A 25,231-nucleotide genomic window follows, 5' to 3' on the forward strand; every position below is an offset into this window, starting at 1 on the left:
AAGTAGGCCTGAAGTAAAGATGACAAACTGATTCGAATAAAAATCTGGTTAGTGATTACAAACTAAACTAAGCTATCATAATGATGTATTTGTACCCTCAAAATAGGTAGCAATACATGTCATGCGTGAAACATCTGTCAAACCTTCACAAACGGATTTTAAGTACCCTTGACTGATAGGGACCTAAACTTAATATATATATATATATATATATATATATTTTTTTAAGAGGGCCCCAAATCCCTGGCAGCACCCCTGCCTTCACAGTCGCACTCGTTTTGTAGATTACCGCAAAGGTTTTCCCTGCACTCGTTCCAATCTTGAATGAATGCAGTGGTATTATTTGTAGTCTTTTGTGGCACTGTGTTAGTTATCTATATGTGTTACAGATATTAAAGAATTGACAATAAAAGCACCTTGAACCTTGAAAAAGGCTTAACCGGTCTTAACTATCCAAGAAATATTTAAAGAAATCAAACTCAAGTATGCAAAAAGCATGAAGAGGACTTTTTAACAAAGTTGAATAAACATGTGAAAGAAAATTTGATAACCTTCACCATCATCCCAGCCAACTGAACTGATCTACTTGACATGATTCAACAAAATCTGGGAAAATAGATATTCATAACAAGTCATCAAATAATTTCATTTTCATTTCATCCATTTTCTGTACCACCTATCCTCACAAAGGTTGAGGGAGTGGTGGAGCCTATCCCAGGTGACTCTGGTCACTAGCCAATTGCAGGGCACATACTGTACTTCATTTGTTATAAAATTGTTTAAAATTCAACAAATTGTATCTTGTGATGATCTTTACTGATACATTAATCAAATACAATTATTAAGACATCAACCAACGTTTTCTGCCACCTCCCCAAAGAAATTTCTATTTGAGATTAAATTTATTTATAGGAGCAGTTGTATATTATTGAAAATAGCAAAAGGTTCTCGGAAAGCCCCTAAAATGCCGACGTCTAAAATCTCAGCCGCGCCACCTATTATTTCTGGCTGTCATCGTCTTTTTAGCATCCGGATTTTTCAAAAGGCTGTTAGGTAATGCTATGGTCCTGGAGTAAAATAAAAACGTTGAACTTTTATTGAATGAGTCATTGATGGTGTAGTGCAGTGGTTTTAAAACTGAAGGGCGGTGGGATATTTTTCAATCCCCCCATCAGAGAAAATTTCAAGCGGTGAGATGGAAAGGAAAAAGTGAATCTCCAAATGGGCGTCACCCCCAAAAAGTTTGAAAACCGCTGGTGTAGTTGTACACTCGCCTGACTGTGTTGCAGGTTGCGAACCATAACCCGAAAAACCTGGGACTGCCTGGTGACCAGTTCAGGGTGTGGTCTGCCTTTTGCCCAAAGTTAGCTGGGATAGGCTGAAGCACTTTGTGAGGATAAGAGGGTTGGAGATTGTCTTGATCGAAATTTAATTGAATTAGAGGAACTACTGCCAGGCATTGCTTCGGCCTTGGTGTCAGGCTTGCGTACAACAATGTTCTTGGTTGTGTTTTTGTTTTTTTTACATGTTATGCAGATGAAAAGATTTGATATCAATGAATCATTTCCACCTGCATGGACAAGTTTAGCATGACACCTGGTACCCAAGTCTGTACCTGGAATTAAAAAAAAAAAAAAGAGGACATATTTAGCAACTTTTAGGATGTTTGGGAGACAAGACTAAGACAAGACTGCCACATGAGGCCGAGACAAAAGACAGCACAGACATGCCAGGCAAAAATGCCTTCATGGTTCACGACTATGCTGTTGATCCTGACCCAGCTTTTGTCAACCTGGCACTAGACAAAAACAAATCTCTGAGAGGAAATTTGCCCACTGAGAGAGCATGTTGAGAACTCTACATTGAAACAAAGGTTTGGCATTCATCGTTTTGTGTCCTCTGACAAAGACATAGGCTGACTGTTCTTTCCCAGGAAAGTAACCTGAGGAACATGCATGAAATACATGCATCAAATATTAAAGTTTCTTCATTGTGAGCAGGTACAGCGTGATCGTGGTGAAGCAGCCACGAGTCTCTTCTTCCCCCCTGAATGAAGCAGACGTGGCAGAATCTGTATGTAGACGTGCTGGTTGATCTTCTGCCTCACACTGAGTGGAAAATCTTGTACTTTGTAGTTTGGTTTGAAATATAGCTTTTGTGACACAGGTCCGAGACCCTTTCTGACACTTTGCATAGTCAATTGATCATGGGTTGACTGTAAATACTGTCAATTGTCCACAGGTGTGAATTTGATCATGAATGGTTTTTTGTCTATCGTGAATTAAGTCTGGTCTTTTTTGTCAATGTCTTCAACCATAATGCAAAATACAAAAAATAATTATTATTATCCATCCATCCATTTTCTTCATCGCTTATCCTCATGAGGGTCGCAGACGTTTTTTTCTTGACTAATTAGTATACCTGCGACACGGTGGAACAGCTGTAAAGCGTTCGCCTCACAGTTCTGAGAACCGGGGGTTCAAATCCCGCCCCCGCCTGCGTGGGTTTTCTCCGGGCACTCTGGTTTCCTCTCAAATCCCTAAAACATGCATTAATTGGACACTCTAAATTGCCCCTCGGTGTGATGGTGAGTGAAACTGTTTTCCGTCTCAAGGTGCCCTGCGATTGGCTGGTAACCAGTCCAGGGGGTACTCCGCCTCCTGCCCGATGACTGCTGGAATTGGCTCCAGCCCTCCCGCGACCCTCGTGAGGATAAGTGGCTAAGGATGGATGGATGAAAGTCACAGTGCGATAGATGGAATGTGGGAGGAAACCGGAGTGCCCAGAGGAAACCCACGCAGGCACGGGTAGAACATGCAAACTCCACACAGGCGGGTCCGGGATTGAACCCCAGAACTGTGATGCTAACGCTTTACCAGGTGCCGCCACAATAGTAAAATATCTTGTAAAAAAACTCCACTGCTGATGGTTGAGCTGGGTGAATTAAATCATTCGATTTACAGTTACTATTATTAAAAATATGATCAATGGATGAACGGATTTTCAAAAATGTTGGTTCCTATTCTGGAACAATTCAAATGTGAGAGGCCACATTAAACAGATGTAAAGTGGCAGCATTGTAAACGGGCCTCATGATAGGCCTAACCACAATTCATAAAACTCTGATAATGTCACTCAAGTAGAGTATGATCGCCGTGAAGGTGGAATTTATAATGTTGTGTATTTTGTAATTGTTTTTGTACTGTACGTGCTTTGATACAAAGTGCAGAGGCGGAACTACAGTACAGGCGCAAGTTTTGTCAGGGATCCTCGGCGAGTTCCGCGCCTGGTTTTCCGGGTGTCCCTCGGCGGGCTTCTCACAGCCTCGAGCTGGTTTTACTCAACTCCTGTCCTGATATCACTCCGCTGGCATGGTGGAGAAGCTGACTTGATTATTGTGATGGTGGCAGGCGTCAGCCAGTGACTACACACTTCCGCCACCGCTTCCCATATTCACGTTTTGCGCCGTCTGGACTCTTGATGCCTCCCAACAGAACTAAGCGACATCCTTACCGGGATTCCTTTCAAACCAAACACCATATGACATGCAAGTTCACTTGGAAACTCCGGAACCCGTTCGGTTCAAGCAACAAAACTTTTTCTCTAAGGACAACACCGTAAAGCGGCCAGTGGACTGTTGCCGCTCGGCGGCACCGTTGGTGTCTCTTTGACCGCGGGGTGCTCGCGTTCACACCGCGGCCGTATTGTTGCCTTTCTGGCGGAGTTGTTGTTTGTAGCGGAGAGACGCTTCATTGTCAAAGCCGCTCATGTTCGCTCTTATTTGTGTTCTCGGGAGGTGTTTGTTTTGGAACTGTGTTGAGGAGCGACGAAGCGAGCTCTGAGCCCCGCGACCGCAAGGAGACCCGTTGCCCTTTGAAGCTCCGGGTTGTCGCTCACTTTCGGGGCTGTCGCCGGTCCGACCTCCGGGCCGAAGCCTCAGCCGCCCGGCCCCCGCGGAGGACAGAGAGGGGACGGCGGGAGGTGGTGAAGGCAAGCTGGACGTTGGAGAAAAGTTCCTTCAAAATAGCAGCCACTCGGCCCAGTGATGGGGGACTTCGCCTCCCCCGCTGCCGGACCCAACGGCAGTATGTGCATCAACAGCGGCATGAACCCGGTCGCCGGGAACGCGGTGCCCGCCGGGGCCGTGGGCATACCTAAGCACAGCACGGTGGTGGAGAGGCTGAGGCAGCGGATAGAGGGCTGCCGGAGACACCACGTCAACTGCGAGAACAGGTACCAGCAAGCGCACGCCGAGCAGCTGGAGATCGAGCGCAGGGAGACGGTCAGCCTGTATCAGCGGACTCTGGAGCAAAGAGCCAAGAAATCGGCGAGCGGGAGCGGCGGCAGCAAGCAGCCGCAGATCAAACAGCCGGACCCGGACTCGGCCTCTTCCACGGAACAGAGGAATAACACGCTGATAGCGGTAAGGACACGCACTCAACATCCGTGGACCGCAAACAAGTACCTTAGCTACACGACTAACTTGTTCACTCACAGTTGTAAGAGTTGACAAAGCGGTCACTCAGCAGCAGTAATTGTTCGCCTCGCTTCTACAACATCTCCCAAACTCAGTGTTTTTGTGTGCTACGGGAACCGAATGCTTTATTATACATATTTAACAGTTGCATCTTTTGTCTTGTTCAGGACGTTTTAAAGTCACTTATCAAGTGTTTTGCTATGAGCCCCCCTAACTAACTTTTTTTGCACAGCCAAGCAAGCAACTTCTTCTTTCTTGCGTTAAGTGTGTGTTATTCAGCAAGTTGGCATCTGTGTTGTAATAATTGCTTCCCCACTCTCAGCAGTGACAGTTTAGGCTACAGATTTGTGACATGCTTTTTAAATCATCAGCCAGCCCCCCCCCCCCGCCCCACTGCCACTGTATGTTTACATGGAATATTATACGTATTGTTATGATGACATATTTAAGTGGCACTCTAGTCAGTAAAACAGTGATTGTTACTGATGCATTGCAGTATCGATCACTGCAGAAATAAATACACACCTGGTTTAGAGGTAAATGCTATTCATAGAGATACAGTATGAAGTTCTGTAAGAAGATTAGAATGGCAGGAAAATGTCTGATTCAATGCCCATATTATAATTAACATATTCTAGAATGCTCATTGTTTTTCGTCAAACACAAAATCATATTTAACTGTAGTGAAATTTAAAATAAACACCTCTGTCTGATAATGACACTATTAATAGTCAATGCTCAGGCACCTGTTTGTTAAGGACTAAGCAGAATTGACATTGTTGGCAGAGTAATTGCAATATTTTCAATTATCCTTTGACAGAATAAATAACTAATAACTAGCAAGAGCAATTGAATCTTTTGGGAGCCGATTGAATGTCTGCTCTGATTCCTAATTGGGGGCAACAGATGAATATGGTCATTACTATTTTACTTGTGTGCTTTGGGGCTTTGTGATTGTCAGAGTGGTTTTGATCATTTAAAAAAAAAAAATGACACTGAAACGTGTAATTCCATGTGGATATTGGGAGGGATAGAACAGAGACTGTAGAATCCCTGTTTGCACTGTATCTCCTGTGGGCAGGCTCAGGTTTCCTGAGAAAAGACCAAAGGACTCATGTCTGGAATGTCAACAGTGTCTTTCCTTTTGTTGCTGCAATGAGCTCAGGTCCTCTCCTTTTGAGATGCAAAAGAAGAGTGTCTTTAATTTCTGAGCCAGTTGTTAAGGAGCCTAGCGAGAACTGTATGGATTGCTCGAGTGCAATGTGGGACCTTCCAGCAGCTCTTGTGGACCTTTAACTAAATCTCTGTTAGATGGCCGGCTACAAAAGCTCTGATAATGGAGCTCCGTCACAAACAATGACACTTCAAATGCAAACATTGAATTCAACACCCGCGTGCTTTGGAGTGGCAAGTTGGGAATTGCTAAGAAGAGGAAGGGAAATGAGAGACGCATGTGCTATCCTTTTTTTTTCTATTTTCCTTGCTCTGAAGAGCAGAGCTGCAGCTAGATGGCTGTATGTAGTCACTGCAGAAGCAGGCATTCTAGGAAAGCAAAAGCTTGCTGTTGCTCTAGCCAAACCCATTGTGTGCACACATTCAGACACAAATGCCCACAGGGTTGTGTTACAGTCTCTTCAAAATACAATGTGTGGAGAAGGTGTTACATGCATAATATGTTCAAATCTAGGGGAGAAAAAAAACAGTAGACAGTATTCATTTGTGATGTGGCTCTTGCTTGTTTGCCTTCTTGTTCAGGTCACTGTTGCAAAATAAATGTTGTGTTTCACACAACTGGTCTTTTATGTGTTTAAAGAAAGCTGAGATAAATAGAATATAAGTAGCTGTTAATAGATCAAGTTAAACAGCATTAATTGAGTGATGGCACTTAATTTTCCATCTTACGATGGGAATTTATGGTTTAAATAATGTCCGATATTCCGCCATTTGAATGCCATACCTTTTCATTTCATTTTTATGTGAGACCCAAGCAGCACGAAGAACAACTGGTGGGCACATCTAGCTCACAGTTCTGAGAACCATGGTTTTGCCCCAGTTACCATGTTCACCCCATGCCTGCGGGGGTTTTCTCCAGGTTTCCTCCCACATTCCCAAATCATGCATGGTAGGTTCATTGAAGATTCAAGTCGACGTCCATATGTTTTTTTTTTTTTTGTTTGTTTTTATGGTTTTTGATTGGTTTGCTACCAGTTCAGACTGTACCCCGCCTCTGAAGATAGCTGGGATAGGCTCCAGCACGTCTGCAAATCTAGTGAGGATGAGCAGTCCAGAAAATGGATGGATGGTCTGATCAGGAAATATTTAAGAAACTTAATGCCCGGTGTCTACCACTGAGCTCTGTATATTTTATTAGTATCAATATAAGTCCGTTTTCTCCTGAAACTTATTTTTGTGTCTCTGGTAATGTGTGAGGCCTTGGCAAGAGAGATCACGTAGCACGGGAACCACAACAAACAGAATTAAAATTTTAGAATTTTGAATTTAAATTTGAAATGATTTTATTATGGAAACAAAATCACAGGTCAAATCCTAAAGAGATCAAAGATGAAATAGTGAAATTCCATTTTTTTCCTTTTGACTTTATGCCTGTAAATTTGTTGTGGCAGGAAACTTCAAGTATAAGTAGAAACATCTCTCACAAAAAACGTAATTGACCTGGGGAAGACCTACTCAGATTAAGTTTTGATGATCTGAAAATATCATCTAGCATTCATCTTGTCATGATACCAAAACTCTGACTTTGATACTATACCTGTTCTCGATTAGATTACATTAGATTTCTTCTCCTCCCCCCCCCCCAGACATTTTTTTTCTGGTTGAGAACAAATCTCTTGTCTTTTTGACAATTTCATTTGTCATTCCAGCCTTTGTCAGAGCTCTTCCTGCTCTTCCCTCTCCGCCCCGTTGCTATAAAAGAATGGTGTCCCTTGCCACTGTTCGTGGTGTTGTCTCCATATTTTTCTGAATCTCTTTTGCTTCATTTATCGATTGTTTGTCTAAATTAGTTTCTGAAGCGATGACTTTCCCATTTTCCCCATTCTGTGATGGATAAAGAAGTCAATAGAGATATGGAAGCGTGGTGACAACACTAAAAGGTGTGTTCGGAAATTCAAATGTGATGCTTTAACTCTACTCTTAGAGTGTACAGTTTTCGGATCCGGTTTGTTTATATTTGGACTGCCCCCTTTTTTCTGATTGGTTGCCGCCTTATAGAAGACGCACTTTGCCAGCTACGTAGATAGGATACATTCAAATGACTTGATTTCAGGTATCCGTGCATCCATTTTCTTTGCTGCTTATCCTCACAAGGGTCGCGGGAGTGCTGGAGCCTATCTCAGCTGTCAACGGGCAGGAGGCAGGGTACACCCTGACCTGGTTGCCAGCCAGTCGCAGGGCACTGATTTCAGGTATCTCGGCAGAAAAATATTTGGAACTCAGAAATGTGTCGGTGATTTTATTGTATATTTCTCACATTTACTGAGGCACCATAGAGACAATAGTCATGCAAAATGCGTCTCCTCTAAAGCATTTACGAAGATCAAAAGTGACCTATCCCTTTTGAACATGTTTCACAACTAACAGGCCACAGTTTTTTTTTTTTTTTTTTTTTTTTTTTTTTTTTAAGAAGCACAATCGTAACATACTTTTTGTTCAGCATAACAAAACTGATCTGATTACCCAAATGCCAGCCAAAATCCAGCTGTGAGGATGATGTAGACTATGTGGGGCGCGTTGGTCTCAAAACCATTGTGGACTAGGACAACCTGTTTTTGGTTGTATTCAATCCTTGGCGTCCACCTCGCAAAGGAATGTCTTTCTATTACACACACACGCATGTTCTTTCTCTCTTTTTCAACTTCTGGCAGCCTAGGCTGGCGTGTGGGCGGCTGAGTTTTCATGAATCTGAGTGAGGCCTTCCTCCTTCTCCCCCCCCTCCCTCCTCTCCCACTCCCCCCTGTGTTCACCACGTCTCTGGTTTCAGCTTTAGTAAATCACCAATGTTGCATAGATGATCTTGCTGGCAAGAGCATAGTTGATGTCATCTGAGACTGTTGCATGAGTGCTAAATTTAAACTACTGAGCTGACATAAAGCTGACACACAACTACGCACAAGCATGCACGCAGTGTGTGACGTCAATTTACACTTGTGACATCACTGGCATGTGGTTTGGACTAAACGCTATTTCACTGCTCCCTACTGTTTTCTTTGAGAGTTGTACTCTTCATCTATTTGTCTTTGTTTTTTTTTTGAGTGGTGCCCTTTTTGTATAAGTTTTTTTTTCCACTCTTATGTCTTCATTAGCTTCCTCTCACCCTTGGCCTGAAGTTCCTGTGCACACATAGTGGTTGTTTTTAATCTGGGGTGGCTGCAAACCACATTCCCTCCTCCCACGCTTGTTCACATGTTCTACAGGAACACACACACACACACACACACACACACACACACACACACACAGTGTAGGCCTTTACAGTTATCCCTTCTTTGAGAATGTTGGAGCAGCACCTTTTTACATTATGTTAATTGAATATAATCCATCAATAACAAATGCGTCACTACAGTAATATCAAATACCATAATGCTATTTCTGTGTGCCTAGACAGCAAAGACAACATATAAGGCCTGGTTCGTTTAAGGCTTGCTTGATGTATGTTCATGTACTTTTCATACAGTACTGCAGGCAACAAAATGTTATGTAGTCTAGCAAGATAGTGCTAGCACTAACGGTTGTAAGGGAACATGCAGGTGTTGTGTTGAATCATCAGTTTTAAAACTCACTGATTGGTGATCAGCTCCGTGTGAAGCCCAGAAGTCACAGGACTACCTGGGGAAAACCTGTGCAGGCACAGGGAGGACATTGCAAACGCCACACAGGCGACGACGAATTTGGACCCAGGTCCTCAGAACTGTGAGATGGATATCTTCATCATATCTTAATCAGTTGTTCACCATGCGGCCATGATAGCTATAGATATAGATTATAGATTATCTTTGTAATAATTTGATTAAATGTCACACTTGCCTACCTCTGGCTCTTTGAAATCTTTATATAAATAACATTGCAGTTCAATATGGTGTTTATGCTTTTGGATGCGTTCCCTCACTTGATCACTTTGGGCTATCTTCTGTTTGCCCTGACTGTCGGTTGTGTTAGCACGTGTATTCCATTGTCCGTTTTTTTTTTTTTTTTTTCATGAGCTGCAGAGTGTCCGCTGGGCCACGGGAGCTTGTGGCCATTTTTCTCTTTCTCCCTTTCCAAACACATGCTTTAGAGAGAGAGAGAAAGGGGTTGCCCACTACAGAGACACCATATCTGGAGATGCACTGACTTCTTCCTGCAGACGCCTCTGTCACAGTTCCCCTCAAAAGTGCCGTTATTAAATTAATCTATTGTTTTATTGTTACTGATGGTGTAGTGGTATACACGCCTGACTTTGGTGTGGGCAGCTTGGGATCGATTCCTGCTCAGTGATGGTGTCTGTATGCCCTCCGACTGACTGGCAACCAGTTCAGTGTGTTGTCTGCCTTTCGCCCAATGTTAGCTAGGATAGGCACCAGCTCTGCTGCGATCCTTTTGAGGATAAGCGGCTTGGACATGGTATTTTATTTTTGACTACGCGATATCACAATACGTTTCTAGCACAGTACCGGTAGAGTATACTGTACAACCCTAATTCCAATAGATTATTATTAATCGATTTACCATACTATTTGTGCAAGCAGTTAACTTTTTACAATTTACAATTTTCCATTATTGATACTGGATAGAAGTATTTAACTCCAGTGAGCAACAAAAATTAAAAAGAAGGACATGGACAGCAAGAGAGATAAAACAAGGATAAACATAGCCAGCCACCATTGAGTGCGTTTTTAACCTTTGTTATGTTTTAATTTAATGCTCATTCCAAAGAAATACAACAAAAAACACCAGGAATTACTAAGATCAGTGTTTTTACTGTTCACGTTTGTACACTGCATATCTTGCACGTTCATATTTATGAAGGGCCCAACTTCTGTCAGAGACGCGAGGACGGGAGAGGAGGTAAACATGGCTACTTTAAAATTTTGCATGAAGTCTGAAAACATCAAACACTATCTTTAAATGAAAATAGTTATTGAACTACAGTGTTTTCCCTTTTTCTGACATGTTTTGCATACAGACAACAATGACAAAACATTCTCATTTTTGACATGACTGGCAAAAACTGAAAACGCTGCATACCAGATGAGGAGGTAGGATGCATGTTCAATGCTTGTGTAGAACATCTTATGACGAGCCTTTTTCGTGTACTATGTATGTGACTTCACAATTTGATGTATTTAAAAGTTGCAAGTACGCAGCAAACTGTAACTGTGCACGAAATGGATAAATGTGGGAATGGATGTATCGGAACATACAAACCGCTTCAAAACACTGAGCTTCGTTCAGAAGCTTCAGAGGTGCTTAAGGCTAAACACCCAGATTTTTTTATTCATGTTTTTCTGTCTTCTCTTTTGGTCTGCAGCGCTGCTTTGAGTTGAGTGTTAATACACAGTGTTGTATTGAGAGGGAGGTTGGTTTTGTCACAAGTTGGTTGCTCCAAGAAATACATCACTGCAACCTGCTTACAGGCAGCTGCAGCAAAGCATATTTCAGAGATGGTCGATATTTCAGAGGAGCGTGACTCTGCACATCTGAAATGGTGATAAAGAAAAAAAAGCACAGATCAGAATGGCACAGCTTCAATCAGGAAAGACAGTCATGTCCATGGCTCAACCTGGGTTAATCCATGGGAATGGATTACAAAATTGCAGGTATTTAGTCACATATTGTTTCTGGGGGTAAGAGTTCACCTAATAGATAGTTCCAGATGTTTTTGGACACCGACAACTTTTAAGATACCATTTTTAGGGCCCTTTTTATGGGGTTGAAGTCAACCAGCAAACATGCCTTCTTCCCTTTTAGTATCAGAGATGGAACATAACCTTCTGCAACCAATGTTAAACTTTTAACAGAGACAAACTGCCCTTCGTGTTAAAAGAATTTACCCCAAAACAGCCTTTCAAATTGACTTTTTTTTTTAATATACTTTAGATGTTTTTGCTTTGTTGTTCATGAGGACCAAACAGTATAAAATCTCTTTTGAATTTGTACATTCAAACAAACTCAAGTATGACTTCTTATGTCCTTTGTTTTAGATTGTATCTTCCATTACTTTTTTGGGCACAATCATTTTGAATGTTCTGAATGCATGCACCGTTGCCAGTGTTTCATCGAGTGCTGTGATGTTGCTTTGACGAGTTGTGCTTTAGAATCGATTTGTGTGGATCTCAAGCTGACACAGCTGATGTGAAGTTGTTCTGTTTTAGACTACAAAAAAAAATCAACAGCACCTCCTCAGGTTTCAGTAAAGTCTTGCTGTTGTATTTTTTCAAATCAACACTCAAAACCACATAATTGACAAGACTATTTCATGATCAAGTAATCTATTATATACATCCCTAGTCTCGATTACCACCCCTCTGTTCAACATAATCCCTTTGAACTTCTCCCAGAATTCATCTTTACCTTTTTGCTTCAATTTCTGTGTTCTCATCCTCCTTTCATTCTATTTGACCTTTGATTTTCCCTTTTGTAATCTGCCCGATCACTCAGACACACCCATGCTTCTCTCTCACCCTTCATCCCTCCCTCCATCTCTTGCTTCTTGTCTTGGTTGATCCCAGGTTCAGTCTCAGCCAGGAGGCTTAGCGCTCTAAAGCTTTCTCAGCGCAGGTTCATTGCAAAGAGAAATCCTTCGCTAAGAGGGAATTACCTACCGCATAGACTCCAGCAGCATGGACGCAGACACATATGTTGCACATGGGCAGCGGCTCTAGTATGTGTGTGATACTAATATATCCACAAACATTCACACGCAACCTCTGGCAGTACATAGTGAATCTCCTTTTTAATGCTGCATATATAATGTTGTTTGTCTTTGTCATGCTGAGGGATATGCCAAGAGATATCATCTGCCTCTTCTCGTCTTTGATTAATGAAATTTTTTGTATGGTCTAGTGCTGACCGCCCAGGCTTGCACGCATGCACACACACACACACACACACACACACACCACACACACACACACACACACACACACACACACACACACACACACAAACACACACACCCAGATACATATACATATACTCCCACCCCTTCCCATTGAGCCAGCGTCATGAATTTTTTATAAATGTTTGCATCTCCAAGTGTGTGTGTGTGTGTGTGTGTGTGTGTATGAGGCCCTCAGCTGCATCAATAGCCATTAGTGCAGTAGCCAGATAATTGTGCCACAGTGGCTGCAGTGAAAGGGAAAGAAAACACATTATCTGATAATACTGCAGAGTGCAATTCAGTGAAGCGCATTGAGAACACGGGTGGTTTTTGAGACGATCTGTGTGTTAAAACAGCAAGCAACGTGGTTCTACTGTTGGGCACCGCAGCCCTAAATTACACTACCTGTCAAAATCTGACCGAAAGAAGACAATCTCTAAATACTGCCCCCTTTTGCCAGAGTGACAGTTCTACACAAATGTTTCTGTTAGCTGTCCCCTTCTTCCAGTGAGGGAGTTTATGGAATGCATATTATGGGAATAGAAATAGAGACTATACTCACTAAAGCCTTCAGTTATTTTTGTATTGGCTTTTTGATGGCGACAAGCTCACAACTTGCCATTAACTCCACTCCAAAGTAGGGATGAGCTTGTGACAACATTTCCTTGACTGACTTTGGGGAAAGTTTACCATTATCCCCAATTAAAGTTGCACGAAAGTTGTTTTTGTGTTTTTTTTTTAAACGCTTCGAAAATGTGGAAAGACTAAAATTTTGTACTGCATTGTTGAGATACAGTTTAGCTTAAAACTTTTTTTTTTTGAGGGGGGGAGTGCTAAAACTAGTTTGCACTATTATCACCAGAGAAGAGCAATGGTCAGCCCTCTCTTATTAGAAACTAGCGAGTGAAATCAGAATTTAACACATCACCATTTTTCTCATTAAACAAAGTTGTTAAAGTTGCTATTGACATGAACATTTCACAAGTTGGGAACAACCTAAGTAATCCATACATACGAAGAAAGTAGAATGAAAAAGATCAGAAATTATATGTGTAATAATGGGAATTGACAGGGGAAAAGTATTGATCACGCCAACTGGTATTAATTACTTTGTACAAAAACCTTTGTTTGCAATGACAGCTTCAATATACCTCCTGTATGGAGAAAACTAATCGCCTACTTTGCCATGGTGTAATTTTGGCCCATTACTCCACACAAGCAGTCTTAAAGTGTTTGGAAGGTGTAATTTATAACGCAAATTATCTTATCTAGACAAAAATATATGTTTAACTGTTCCATAAAATGAATAACCTTTTCGATGTTTTCACCCAAAAATACAAGTGTTTATGAATTAAAGTCCGCAAACTTTGACCTAGTTTCTCTTACCTGCAAAACAACTCATTTCGTGGGGGGACATCTGACGTCACAAATTGTGGGATGGGCTAATTTGGAATGACGATAAACTGGGCGTCTTTTGTATTCACGCTGGAGAAAAACCCATTCATTTCGAGAATTCTTCAATGATTGTAAGCTAAAACCAATCCATAAAAATAATGTATTATTTTTATTTTATTATTATTATATTATATTATTTGTGAAAATATCCCAATTTAGACTACGTTATGAGCTTCTGTGTGTTTTGATGCAATAATAAGCATTTTACACGCAAAGTACTTGTCGCGGTTATCGTGTATTAAAATCACTAAATACACGGCGTTTGTATAAGTTCAAAACAAGACTGAAAACTTCGTATATACATCCAGAATATTGAAGCCTTACTATTTATGACTAACTAAACCAAACAAGAACTTCATCGTACCAGTCGATATTTCCAACATATCCTCCACGATGGGTCTGACTGCTGTGTCAGCTTCTTCATCGCCAGCTACTTCGTCTGAATTCGAACGTGTGTTCTGTCTAACTGACTCAAATTGATAACCTTTAACGCCTTCATAAAGCTCGTATTCTTCACCATCTTCGTGGGACCCTTCAGAATGTTCATTGCTCGAATTATCGGAAATTTCATCAGCGTTCTTAGTGTATTCCTACGCAATCCATGTTGTTGTCACAACGTCCTACGTCACGCCCCTTGATTGGCTTTCTCCGCTACGTTTCTGTCCTTTTCCGCCGAATACAGCAATGTGCGATCATTTGTTGCAGATAATCAAAAAATTCAAATGTTTCCTTCATAACGAATTTAAGATTCGTATTCTGCACAAAACCTGTATAATATTAGCAAAAAGGTGCATTGCGATCTTTCCATTCCCTTTAAAATCTTCTGGGCGCTTCTTTTATGGACCTTGAGTTTCAGTTCTTTCCGTATGTTTTTGATTGGATTCAAGGTGATTAGCTGGGCCGATCGAACAGCTTCCTTGGTAGTATGTTTTGCATCATTATCTTTCTGAAATGTCCACCCGTGTTTCATTTCCATCATCCTCGTAGATGGCAAAAGATTTTTGTCAGGAATGTTTCAGTACATTTGCCATTCATCCTTCCTTCCATAAAGTGACGTTTACCAGGTCCATTTGCTGAAAAGCCGTCCCATACAATTTTGTTCCCTCCTCATGGCAGAGTACATTACTCTGTTTTCTTCGTGACAAATGTACCCGCTAATTCCGGGTCTTTTTGAAGCTCCCCAGAGGTGGTCCTTAGCTCTTGGACAGCCCTTCTGATTATTCTTTGCAATTCTCCGCCAGGGATTTTGTGAGGAGCACCTGATCAAGGCAAATCTGTGCTCGTATAATTGGGTTCCCACTTATGTATTATGGCCCCAACTGTGCTCACTGGAATGTTCACTGCCAAAATTAAATGAGTGGGATCGTCTGTGAATTTTTTTTTAATATTTAAAATTTGGGCACGGTTGCATATGAAAAGTACTTTATTTGCAGCAATCCCAATGACCTGGTCAGCCAGCCACCAGTGGCTGAATGTATGGTGTACGTTTCGTTAAGTTCTGGCACTGTGCTCTGGGGCCAACTTTGAACTAATTGGCCAAAAAGGCATTGATGTCCAATATGTATGTGACGGTCTTATTGAAAATAAATACTTTTGAGACATAATAACATACACTACTGAGAGTCACATAGTTTCTAGCAATTTCATGGCAAGAGGGAAGACACTGTTGGAATGTCTTCTGGGTCAGCATCAGGGTAGGAGCTCGAAGAAGTGAGACCAGGATTTGGGGGGTCTAGGAGGATTTTGCATGCTCTTGTGTTAGTTCTGCCAGTGTGCAAGAGTGCGGGCAGTTTTAACAAATATAGAAAAAATTGATTTGAAAAAAATGCAAGCGACCCCTTGAAGTGGTTTCTAACAAAATGCCTTAATACAATATAATCGGGTTCACGGTGGCGCTGCTGTAGAGCGTTGGGCTCACAGTTCTGGGGACCGGGGTTAAAATCCCGGCCCCGCCTGCGTAGAGTTTGCATATTCTCACCGTGCCTGCGTGGGTTTACTCCGGGCTCTCAGGTTTCATCCCACATCCCAAAAACATGCAACATTCAGTGGACACTCTAAATTGCCCCCAAGTGTGCTTGTGAGTGCGAATGTTGTCTGTCTCCATGTGCCCTGTTATTGGCTGGCAACCAGTCCAGGGTGTACCCTGCCTCCTGCCCGATGTTAGATGTACTGGGCTCCAGCATTCCTGCGACCCTTGTGAGGATAAGCCTTTCAGAAAATTGATGGGTGAACAATGTAATCAATATAGTCACAGTTATTCCAGCAAATATAAACACAGTATTGCATAGGTATCTAGTATTGAGGTGTAGAGAAAACCCTGCATTCTCTCCCTCTCCCTCTCCTCTCTCTCTCCCTCTCTGAATGTTTTAAGGTTTGTAAATGTGTTTAGAACGCTATAACAATGTTTTGGGATCATAGTTTGTGATCATTCTATGATTTAAATGATTTAAATGATTATTACTACTTTTAAAGGAGCTTCATCTACTTGCAGAAATTCATGATCCGAGGTCTGGCGTAGTTAACTGTATAGACATCGTTCGGGATAAAATACATTGAGTATGTAGTGGCTTACTGTAATAGCTGTACCAACTTCTAAAAATAATATTTTGTCTTAGACAAGTATCATTGCTGTTTGTCATTTTCATGAAGTTTTTGCCACCCACCCAGTGGGGACCCTGGGAGATTCAGTCACACTTGTTTTGGTTGAGCTGTGTTTGCTTGTGCATTCTCCATCAGCAGCCTGTTTCTACATCACTTCCTGAGTGTGTCCTAAAATAGCAGCAAGAACGATCACAACCAAGGAAACACACCAGCTGCCCCTCTCAAAACACCACTCACTTTCTTCCCTCCTTTCCTATTATTGGGTTTACCGATAAGCTATTATACAGTTACTGGACACTCTTTATTTGGAGATTTCTAGTTGCATTACTGAATCTATTTTTTGTAATTAAAGAAACACAGTAATTGTGACCCTTGTTCTTTGACATTACCAGACAAATGAACCAAAAGTAAATAATAAAATGACATAATATATAAGTTCAAAGACCGGTGGCAACTACAACCTTTTTTGAACATCGTCTTATATTTGATTAGAATTGCGTTAGATGCCCAAAATGAATGAAAATGCAACCCCCTCTCCCTAAAGTACTAAGTCAGTTCTGCATCCTAAGACGTATATTTTATTTTATTTGTCTCTGCTAATTTCTGTCTCAAGAGGCAGAACACACATCAAACGAAAATTCTGCCTATGTGCCAAAGTTTTATTTTTGTTTCAGTGCAGTTTTTGCGAACAGACGCTAAGTCTGATTTATTTATATATTTTGATAGATATCTTAAACTATTTCATAGGTTGTGTTGGAGGACACTTTTTCCTCCCGCGTGTTCGTTTAATTTCGGGTAGTGAGAATGTTGGTTATCCAAATACAGGCTCCAGATGATGAACAGTTTCTTCGAAGCTTTTACTTACAGAATATTCTGGGCACAAATAAGTGGCAGATAATGGCTGTAGCAGATCACAAGTGCAAAGATACAGAGGACTTACAGCATTCTTATACTATCAGAAGGATCCGCATCACAAAAGTATGAAAGGAAAATAAAGAGCCTCACAAGAGAATCACATCATAAAATGAAGAGCATCACAAAATATCTGCATCATAATGACTAAACCAAATCTATCTGGTAATGCTCATTCTTACGTCCTGGTCTCGAGTAAACATTTCAGCAAGATTCACTTAAGGTTAACTGATGAGTTGGCATGCTTCAAACATGAGTTATACAGTCATGACTAAATATGAGCAGAAGACACACTTCCATAAATATGAGCAGAAGACACACTTCAGTTGTTACTTGAATTATTTTTGCCTGTACTAGTCACTGATAATGTAGTGGTACACATGCCTGGCTTTGGTGCGGGCAGCGTTGGATCGATTCCCGCTCAGTGTTGGTGTCGATATCTGCCCTGCATCTGACTGGCGACCAATTGAAGGTGTAGTCCACCTTTCACACAAAGCTAGTTAGTTGGGTTAGGCTCCGGCTCTCCCGTGACCCTTGTGGGGATAAGCAGCTTGGATAATTTTTGCCTGAATAATTATATCGGTGTCATAATGCTGCCTGTTGGGGGCATAATACAGTGCAAACTGTAGGTTGGGCCCAAAACCGGATAAATGCACAGGGTTTGTGTCAGGGAGAGTATCTATCTGAAAATTTTCCCAAACAAATATGAGCATTCATCTAAATTCCATACTGGATCAGTTGTGGCAATGGTTAACAATGTCTCCCACCGCCATCTTTTAAGCTGCAGGATGCCAATGGAAATTTAGCTACTGTGGGTCAAAGATGAAGTAGAGGTGGAAAGTGGATTCTTAGGCAGAAAGAGAAGAGGAAAGCACAGAGTCTAGAATTGAATGTTGGGACTATGACAAGAAACTCTCTGGAGTTGATGTGAGAGTCATGATTGGTGCAGATTGTAATGGACATGTTGGTAAAGGAAACAGGAGTGATGTAGAAGTGATGGATCAGTACAGCATGCAAGAAAGCAGCTTGCAGCGACATATGATGGGAGACTTTTGGAAAAAAAGAAAAGGCTGTAGTGAACACTTTTTTGTTGAAGAGGCAGGAACATTGGGTGCCCTACAAGAGTAGAGATAGAAGCACACAGGCGGATTACATCTTGTGCACACGTTGTAATCTGAAGGAGGTTACTCACTGCAAATTGGTGGTAGGGGAGACTGTGGCTAGACAGCATAGGATGGTGGTGTGTAGGATGACTCTGGTGGTGGGTAGGAAGATTAAGAAGACAAGGTAGAGCAGAGAACCTAGTTGGCTTTTTGGGAAGAGATGAGACAGAGTTGCCGTGGACAGGAAGAGTTTTCAGAACACTAGACTGCTACAGGTAATCAGTGATCAAAGAGACAGGCAGAAAAGTACTTGGTGTATCTTCTGGCAGGAAAGAGTAGAAGGAAACTTGGTGGTGGAATGTCACAGTACAGGAAATCACACAAGGAAAGAGGTTAGCTAAGAAGAAGTAGGACACTGAGAGTATCATCCATCCATCCATCCATCCCTGAACTGGTTGCTAGCCAAGGGCAATTTAGAGTCTCCAATGAATGCATGTTTTTGGGATGTGGGAGGAAAAATGGAGGCATGGGGAAAACATGCAAACTCCACACAGGCGGGGCTGGGATTTGAACCCCAGTCCATAGAACTGTGAGGCAAATGTGCTACTGCTGCTCCACCGTGCCGCCCTGAGAGGACCAAGGAGAGGCAAAAGGAAACATTGAGATGTGACATTGGGTAAAGGTAGAGGTGGCAAAGGCCAAACGAGGAATAAGAGGACATGTATTTCAGGTTGGACAACTTGGCCAGACATAGGGACATAGATGGAAGGATGTGTAGCAGGTTAGGGTGATTAAGGATAGAGATGAAAATCTGTTGACGAGTGCCAGTAGTGTGCTGGACAGATGAAAAGAATACTTAGATGGAAGGATGTGTAGCAGGTTAGGGTGATTAAGGATAGAGATGAAAATCTGTTGACGAGTGCCAGTAGTGTGCTGGACAGATGAAAAGAATACTTTGAGGAGTTGATGAATTTAGAGAAGGAGAGAGAAGGAAGATTACAAGACACAAGTGTGGCGGACCAGGAAGTGGCAATGATTAGTATGGGCAAAGTTAGGTTTTAAAGATGAAGAAAAATGGAAATATACTGTAGGTGGTCCGAATGTAGTACTTCTCAATTATCTTTTATTTTTTGCCACCTACTGTAGGACTTTTTACTCTAGTAAAAAAATAAATAAAATAAAATAACATCCCCCGGGGTCACGTGCACATCCCCCCGGGATTGTACTGCGCTCTCCAGAGGGGACTGCCCCACTATGAGGACCATTGTCCGACTGACATTCCTGTGGAGATATGGAAGCATCTTGGAGAAGTGGTTCTGAAGTTTTGGACCAGCTTGTTCAACAGAATTCTAGCAGGTGAGAAGATTCCTGAGGAATGGAGGAAATGTGTACTACAAGGGTGATGTGCAGAACTGTGGGAACTATAGAGGAATAAAGTTGATGACCCACACAATGAAGGTATGGGAAAGAGCAGTGGAGGTAAGGCTATTCACAATAACTGTATTGTACTGGGTGTTTGAGGTCACAAAAAACACCAAAACAAATGTGTTTTACTGTCCAGTAATATGTGTACATATGCCCCACCCCACTAAAAAAGTGCTTCAATGTAATAGAGAATTAGGTTTATCAGCCTGGTCTCTGCCTCTATTCGTTCTATCAAGGTTTGGCTGTAAGTGGAATGTAACGTTATATCAAATCCATAACTTGTGTATTAACACAAAAGAAATTGACATCGTTAGCCTTAAACTAGTGTTAACGTTTGCAGAGATAAGCAATTAGTTCACAACCCTGGGCCTTGTATTAGCAGCGAACGAGCCAAGGTAAAATCTTACCAAAATGACATTGTCGCTTTGTCAGAACGCTCTTCCTCTTTGGGTGCCCTTTATCACAGTCACGTTGCCATGAAAGGCATGTTAGGTCTCGCAGGTTTTACATAACATTCCTCTTCACTATTTCACCTTAAATGCTTAAATCTCTGAGCGCTGTCGCTTACTCAGGTCATTGTAGTTTTTTCCGGGAGCTGGAAGATCACTGCTGTGCATGTGCATCATCACAAAAGACCCCGGATAATCATTACTGCGCATGTTCGTCACACCTCGGGCAGACAACAGGCAGTGTCTTACACAAACACAGACCGGCCTAAAAAGAACAATAAACAACGACGTTAGCAAATGAATTAATTGTCAATTATTTTGATCGAGTATAAAGAAGCCTTTGGGCTGTGCTGACAACAAATGTGGGGTGCACGTTATTTTCCCTCCGCAGCTCAGCATTCTAATTAGCTGTGTTTGGCTCAGTGGCTCACCAATGTATTTAGCCGCGTAAACCGTAGTTTGGGGTAGCTGGGGCAGCATAAATACGTAACTCTCAATAAGTGTTACACCTGCCATGATAACACCAAAGCCACGTTGTTCCCACAATTCATTTTGACAATCAAATTTGAAATTTTACCATAATCAAGATGTTCAATTTTGTTGTCAGTGTGTTTTTTTGTTTATATTAATGTTTTCTTTATTAACTCTCACATTTATGGTTGATTTTATGGTGCAAAAATGTGTCGTTATCAAACCATGAATGTATGATGTGCATAAAACTGTCAATACAACTAGTGTCGGGTGCGGCAAAACTATAAGTGAGCACCATTTTATTTCGGTGACAAAAGTCATTCAACCTGAGAATGTATTCTTGATTATTTTCGGCGGAAACGTTACGATCACTGAAATTTCAGTGCCTCACTAGTTTTTTTTTCTGTCATAAGCAATACAATAGCGTGATCTAAAAATAAAAATGATTGTTTAAATGGGCACACTCAACATAAACTAAGAACCATTCATTAATTCCACTCCTTTAATCAAATTGTCAGCCTCTTCTTTAAATATACTCTATGCAGGGATATCCGATATTCAGCTTCCAAGCTATTGAAAATCGTGTCCTTGGCTAGAGATGTCCTGATCCAACTTTTTCACTTTCAATTCCAATATTGCGGCATTGAATTTTGACCAAAATCTGATATTGGTCTGAATGTATGAGGAAAAACTGACACATTTATTAAATGAAATGTGTATGTAAAATTCTGGCTTCAACTATACATATAGTCATATGAAAATGGATCAGTTTTAGTGTTAATAATCAGTAATTCAATGAAATCAAATTCTAAGTGAAAGATTCTTATCCCTAGCCAACAGCTTTGTCCAAACAGTGTGTAGTTCAGAAGTGTCTTTGTAGTTATCCACACCAGCATCGCAAAACTAGTACCACCAGTTCCTTCAATAGGTTTTTCTGGCCAAGTTTGTGTTGGTTCAGCACAGCTTGATTGCTTACAATGGGTTGTTTTCATGTGACGTCACCCGTTGTGCTGCCTCGAACGGCGACCATTTTTTTTTTATCCCTGAGGTCCTTTACTCATATATACGCAAGGTGGACAACATGACGTTTCTAACTGCATTTATTGACGACACGACCGACAGCTCATCAAGCCCAAACTGACTACTAGGCTACCTGGTATACACACATCATGGGATTCATGACTGCATCACAAAGGCATATTGTGCCCTCGATCTTTTACTCTATGTGACAGACAAGGAGCAGTGGGACACTTGTCTGCTCAAGACACTTCGTAAATAGATAGTTCAGTCTTATTTTTTAAAGTTAGGTTGTTGTAGCTAACGAAAATTGCCGCAGTGTGTACTGAGCTCTGTAATGTCCGTGCACCATTACTTGTTGATATAAAAGCATATTCCACTGCCTTTCGTTTCCCGTGTTAGCATACAGATATGTGCCCGTATTAAAAAATATATATGGGCACTTACCTGATTGCTAGGATGGAAAACAAAAGGTGGTAGAATATTTTTTTTAATATCGAGGCAAACTCCATTTATTCCATTTTTTTTCAAACAGTTAAATCTGTATATTAGTTCACCACAAGCAAAGCGAAATGTTTATTATGTGTTTAAAATGTGATGACAATGGCAGAAAGACAAAAGAATAAACAAATCTAGTATTTCACAAAATTCTTGAATCTTTCAAGTGACTAAGAAAAAAGGATGTTAACTGTAATATTGGCCTTCTGAAAAGAGTATGGATTAAGCTTGTTAGCTTATCTTGGTGACACATCAGCACGATGGAGGGTGAGACCGGGCACGGGATAGCAGCGTCGGGCACTCGTCCACAAAGCCAAATTTCCGTGAAGTACAGAGCCGCAGAATCTCCAAAGTCTTTACAGGTTTTAATCAGAAGCTTAAGTTCATCCATTTTATTGGTTAGGGAGTGTAGGTTCACAAGATGGATCGTCGCAAGCGTTAGACGATGTCCCTGCTTTCAAAGGCGGACTTGTATCCCGGATCGCGAGCCTCTTCGTCGCGAGGCTGTGAAGAGATCGCAGACTAGCAACTCTGGAAAAAGCTTTGGCGAATTGGCGAGAGTTGTCCAAAAAAAAAAGTCAGAAGAAAAGTCAGAAGAAGGCTCTCTGATGGTTAGCAAGTCCTCTCTTGTGTACTTGAGTCCCAAGACGCCCGTGAAACACAAAAACACACAGTAATGGGGAGCATTCCGGAGGCTACAACACAGGTCCGTGTTAGGTAGGGAGGTTAAATGGCGGCACGCAGTGGTGTATGGGCAATTCAGCAAAAACTGACGTCAGTGAAAACCCAGTGGTACTGTTTTTTCATACTAAAATCAGGCAGTTTGAGGCAGAGATGGGATCAAGTCACTCATGTGCTAGTCACAAGTAAGTCTCGGGTGACTACCTTGAAGTCACAAGCAAGCAGTGGTGGGTTGTAACGCGGTAAATTTACTCAATTACATTTACTCAAGTAACATTTTGGATAAATTGTACGTGTCAGAATAGTTTGAACGCAACATATTTTTTACTTGAGTACTGCATTCATGTGAAGAATAATGAATATTTTCATTCCATTCCAATGGGAATCATGCTGCTCACCATTTGTATTTATCCATTGTTGCGTGCGCGATCTGTTTTTAGACTTTATCATTGACTTCCGCAGAGGGCGCCGTTGCGTCAATCCAACGTGATAGGATCATTTGACTCCCTTGCACAAGTTTGAGCCCATCAAAGTGACTCATTGTAGGGGGTGGGGGTGGGATAGCCATGCGAGTGTTTACTTGACAGACTCTGAAAAATAACAGTTTTGTCATGCATCTTGGTCTTAAATTGTGACTGCCCAAACGTTGATGTTTCAGCCCACTTCTAACATGAGAAACATCTTTCATTAAGTTGCAGATCTCTCTCTCTCTCTCTCTCTCTCTCTCTCTCTCTCTCCTCTCTCTCTCTCTCTCTCTCTCTCTCTCTCTCTCTCTCTCTCTTTCTCCCAGGGGCAAAATGCACAGGGGTGTTTAGACCTTTTATTGCTCCTGTATCAACACATAAACTTTCACCATTCTATTTAATGCATGATGTAAGTCTTGCATATTTGTGGAGGCTGGAAAATCATCACTGGTTTGCACATTGGATATGTTAAATTAAGTTGTGTAATGGTTAAAGTCGTACAATGGTTTCTGGACTTCACGGTGGCGTTATGGAAATACTCCATTGCACTGTAGGAGCAAATGAGCACAGACAAATTGTCCAAGAAGTTGTGATTTGGGGCGGTTTTATGTACCTTTTAATTTTGTACGGGAGCAGGAAGAAGAACACACTGTATGTGTTCAAGTAAGGTTGAGTGCACCTGCATGTTGTATTTTGAGTTTTGGGTGTAACAAGCTGTAATGGCAGGAAATTAAATTATTCTACAATTTGTGAATTCATGTGGAACAGTGGACGACTGGTTTGAACATCTGTTTCACAGTTCTGGTTGAAATCCAGCCTCGCCTGTATGGAGTGTGCATGTTTACCCTGTACCTTCGTGGTTTTTTTTTGGGTACGCCGACGTCCTCCCACATTTCTGAACCATGCATGGTAGGTTGATAGAAGACTCTAAATTGCCCATAGATGTGAATTTGAGTATGGATGGTTGTTGATATGTGCTCTGTGAGTGCCTGGGGACCAGTTCAGCGTGTACCCCACCTCTCCCCAGAGTCAGCTTCAGCACGCCCGCTCTTTTACTCCCCCCTTCTCTCTCTCTCTCTCTCTCTCTCTCTCTCTCTCTCTCTCTCTCTCTCTCTCTCTCTCTCTCTCTCTCGCACTCTCTCTCACACACTACTCTCTCTCTCCTCTCTCTCCTCTCTCTCTCTCTCTCGCACTCTCTCTCACACACTACTCTCTCTTTCTCCTCTCTCCCTCTTGCTGCCCCCTCTTGAGTTGCTGTTTTGTAGATTGTTCGCCTGCAGTTGTCATAGCGACTGTGATGCAGACAACCCGAACAGGCTGCTTGTCTGGTTGAGTATGTCAAGTGTGTGTGTGTGTGTGTGTGTGTGTGATAAAACGCCAGAGTGCAGAATTACGTAATGTCCTCTCTTTTTTTTTCAAAATGGGAAGAAAAAAAAATACATGCAAGTCTGCATTTTTGTTGGACTACGAGGGCAGAAGGGCCCTTACCTGATCGGTTATCTTTTGTGTTTATGTGTAATACACTGATTGACAGGAGCTTGGTTGGCTTTTTGAAACACACTCTAGTTATGTGTACGGTA

The 25,231-nt window shown here is 41.7% G+C and overlaps 1 protein-coding gene across 1 annotated transcript in view; it reads left to right on the plus strand.

Moving 5' to 3' along the window:
• Positions 1 to 2,827: 2,827 nt before the first annotated feature.
• The window catches only part of maml3 (mastermind-like transcriptional coactivator 3), a 116,047-nt gene continuing 93,643 nt past the window's right edge, over positions 2,828 to 25,231 (plus strand). The window contains exon 1 of the mRNA XM_061830563.1: positions 2,828 to 4,423. Coding sequence (XP_061686547.1) covers positions 4,046 to 4,423 — 378 coding nt within the window. The 5' untranslated portion in view covers positions 2,828 to 4,045. The remainder of the gene's footprint in view (positions 4,424 to 25,231) is intronic.

This window comes from Syngnathoides biaculeatus, chromosome 9, assembly GCF_019802595.1.
Source record: "Syngnathoides biaculeatus isolate LvHL_M chromosome 9, ASM1980259v1, whole genome shotgun sequence".
In the NCBI taxonomy this organism is placed as follows: domain Eukaryota; kingdom Metazoa; phylum Chordata; class Actinopteri; order Syngnathiformes; family Syngnathidae; genus Syngnathoides; species Syngnathoides biaculeatus.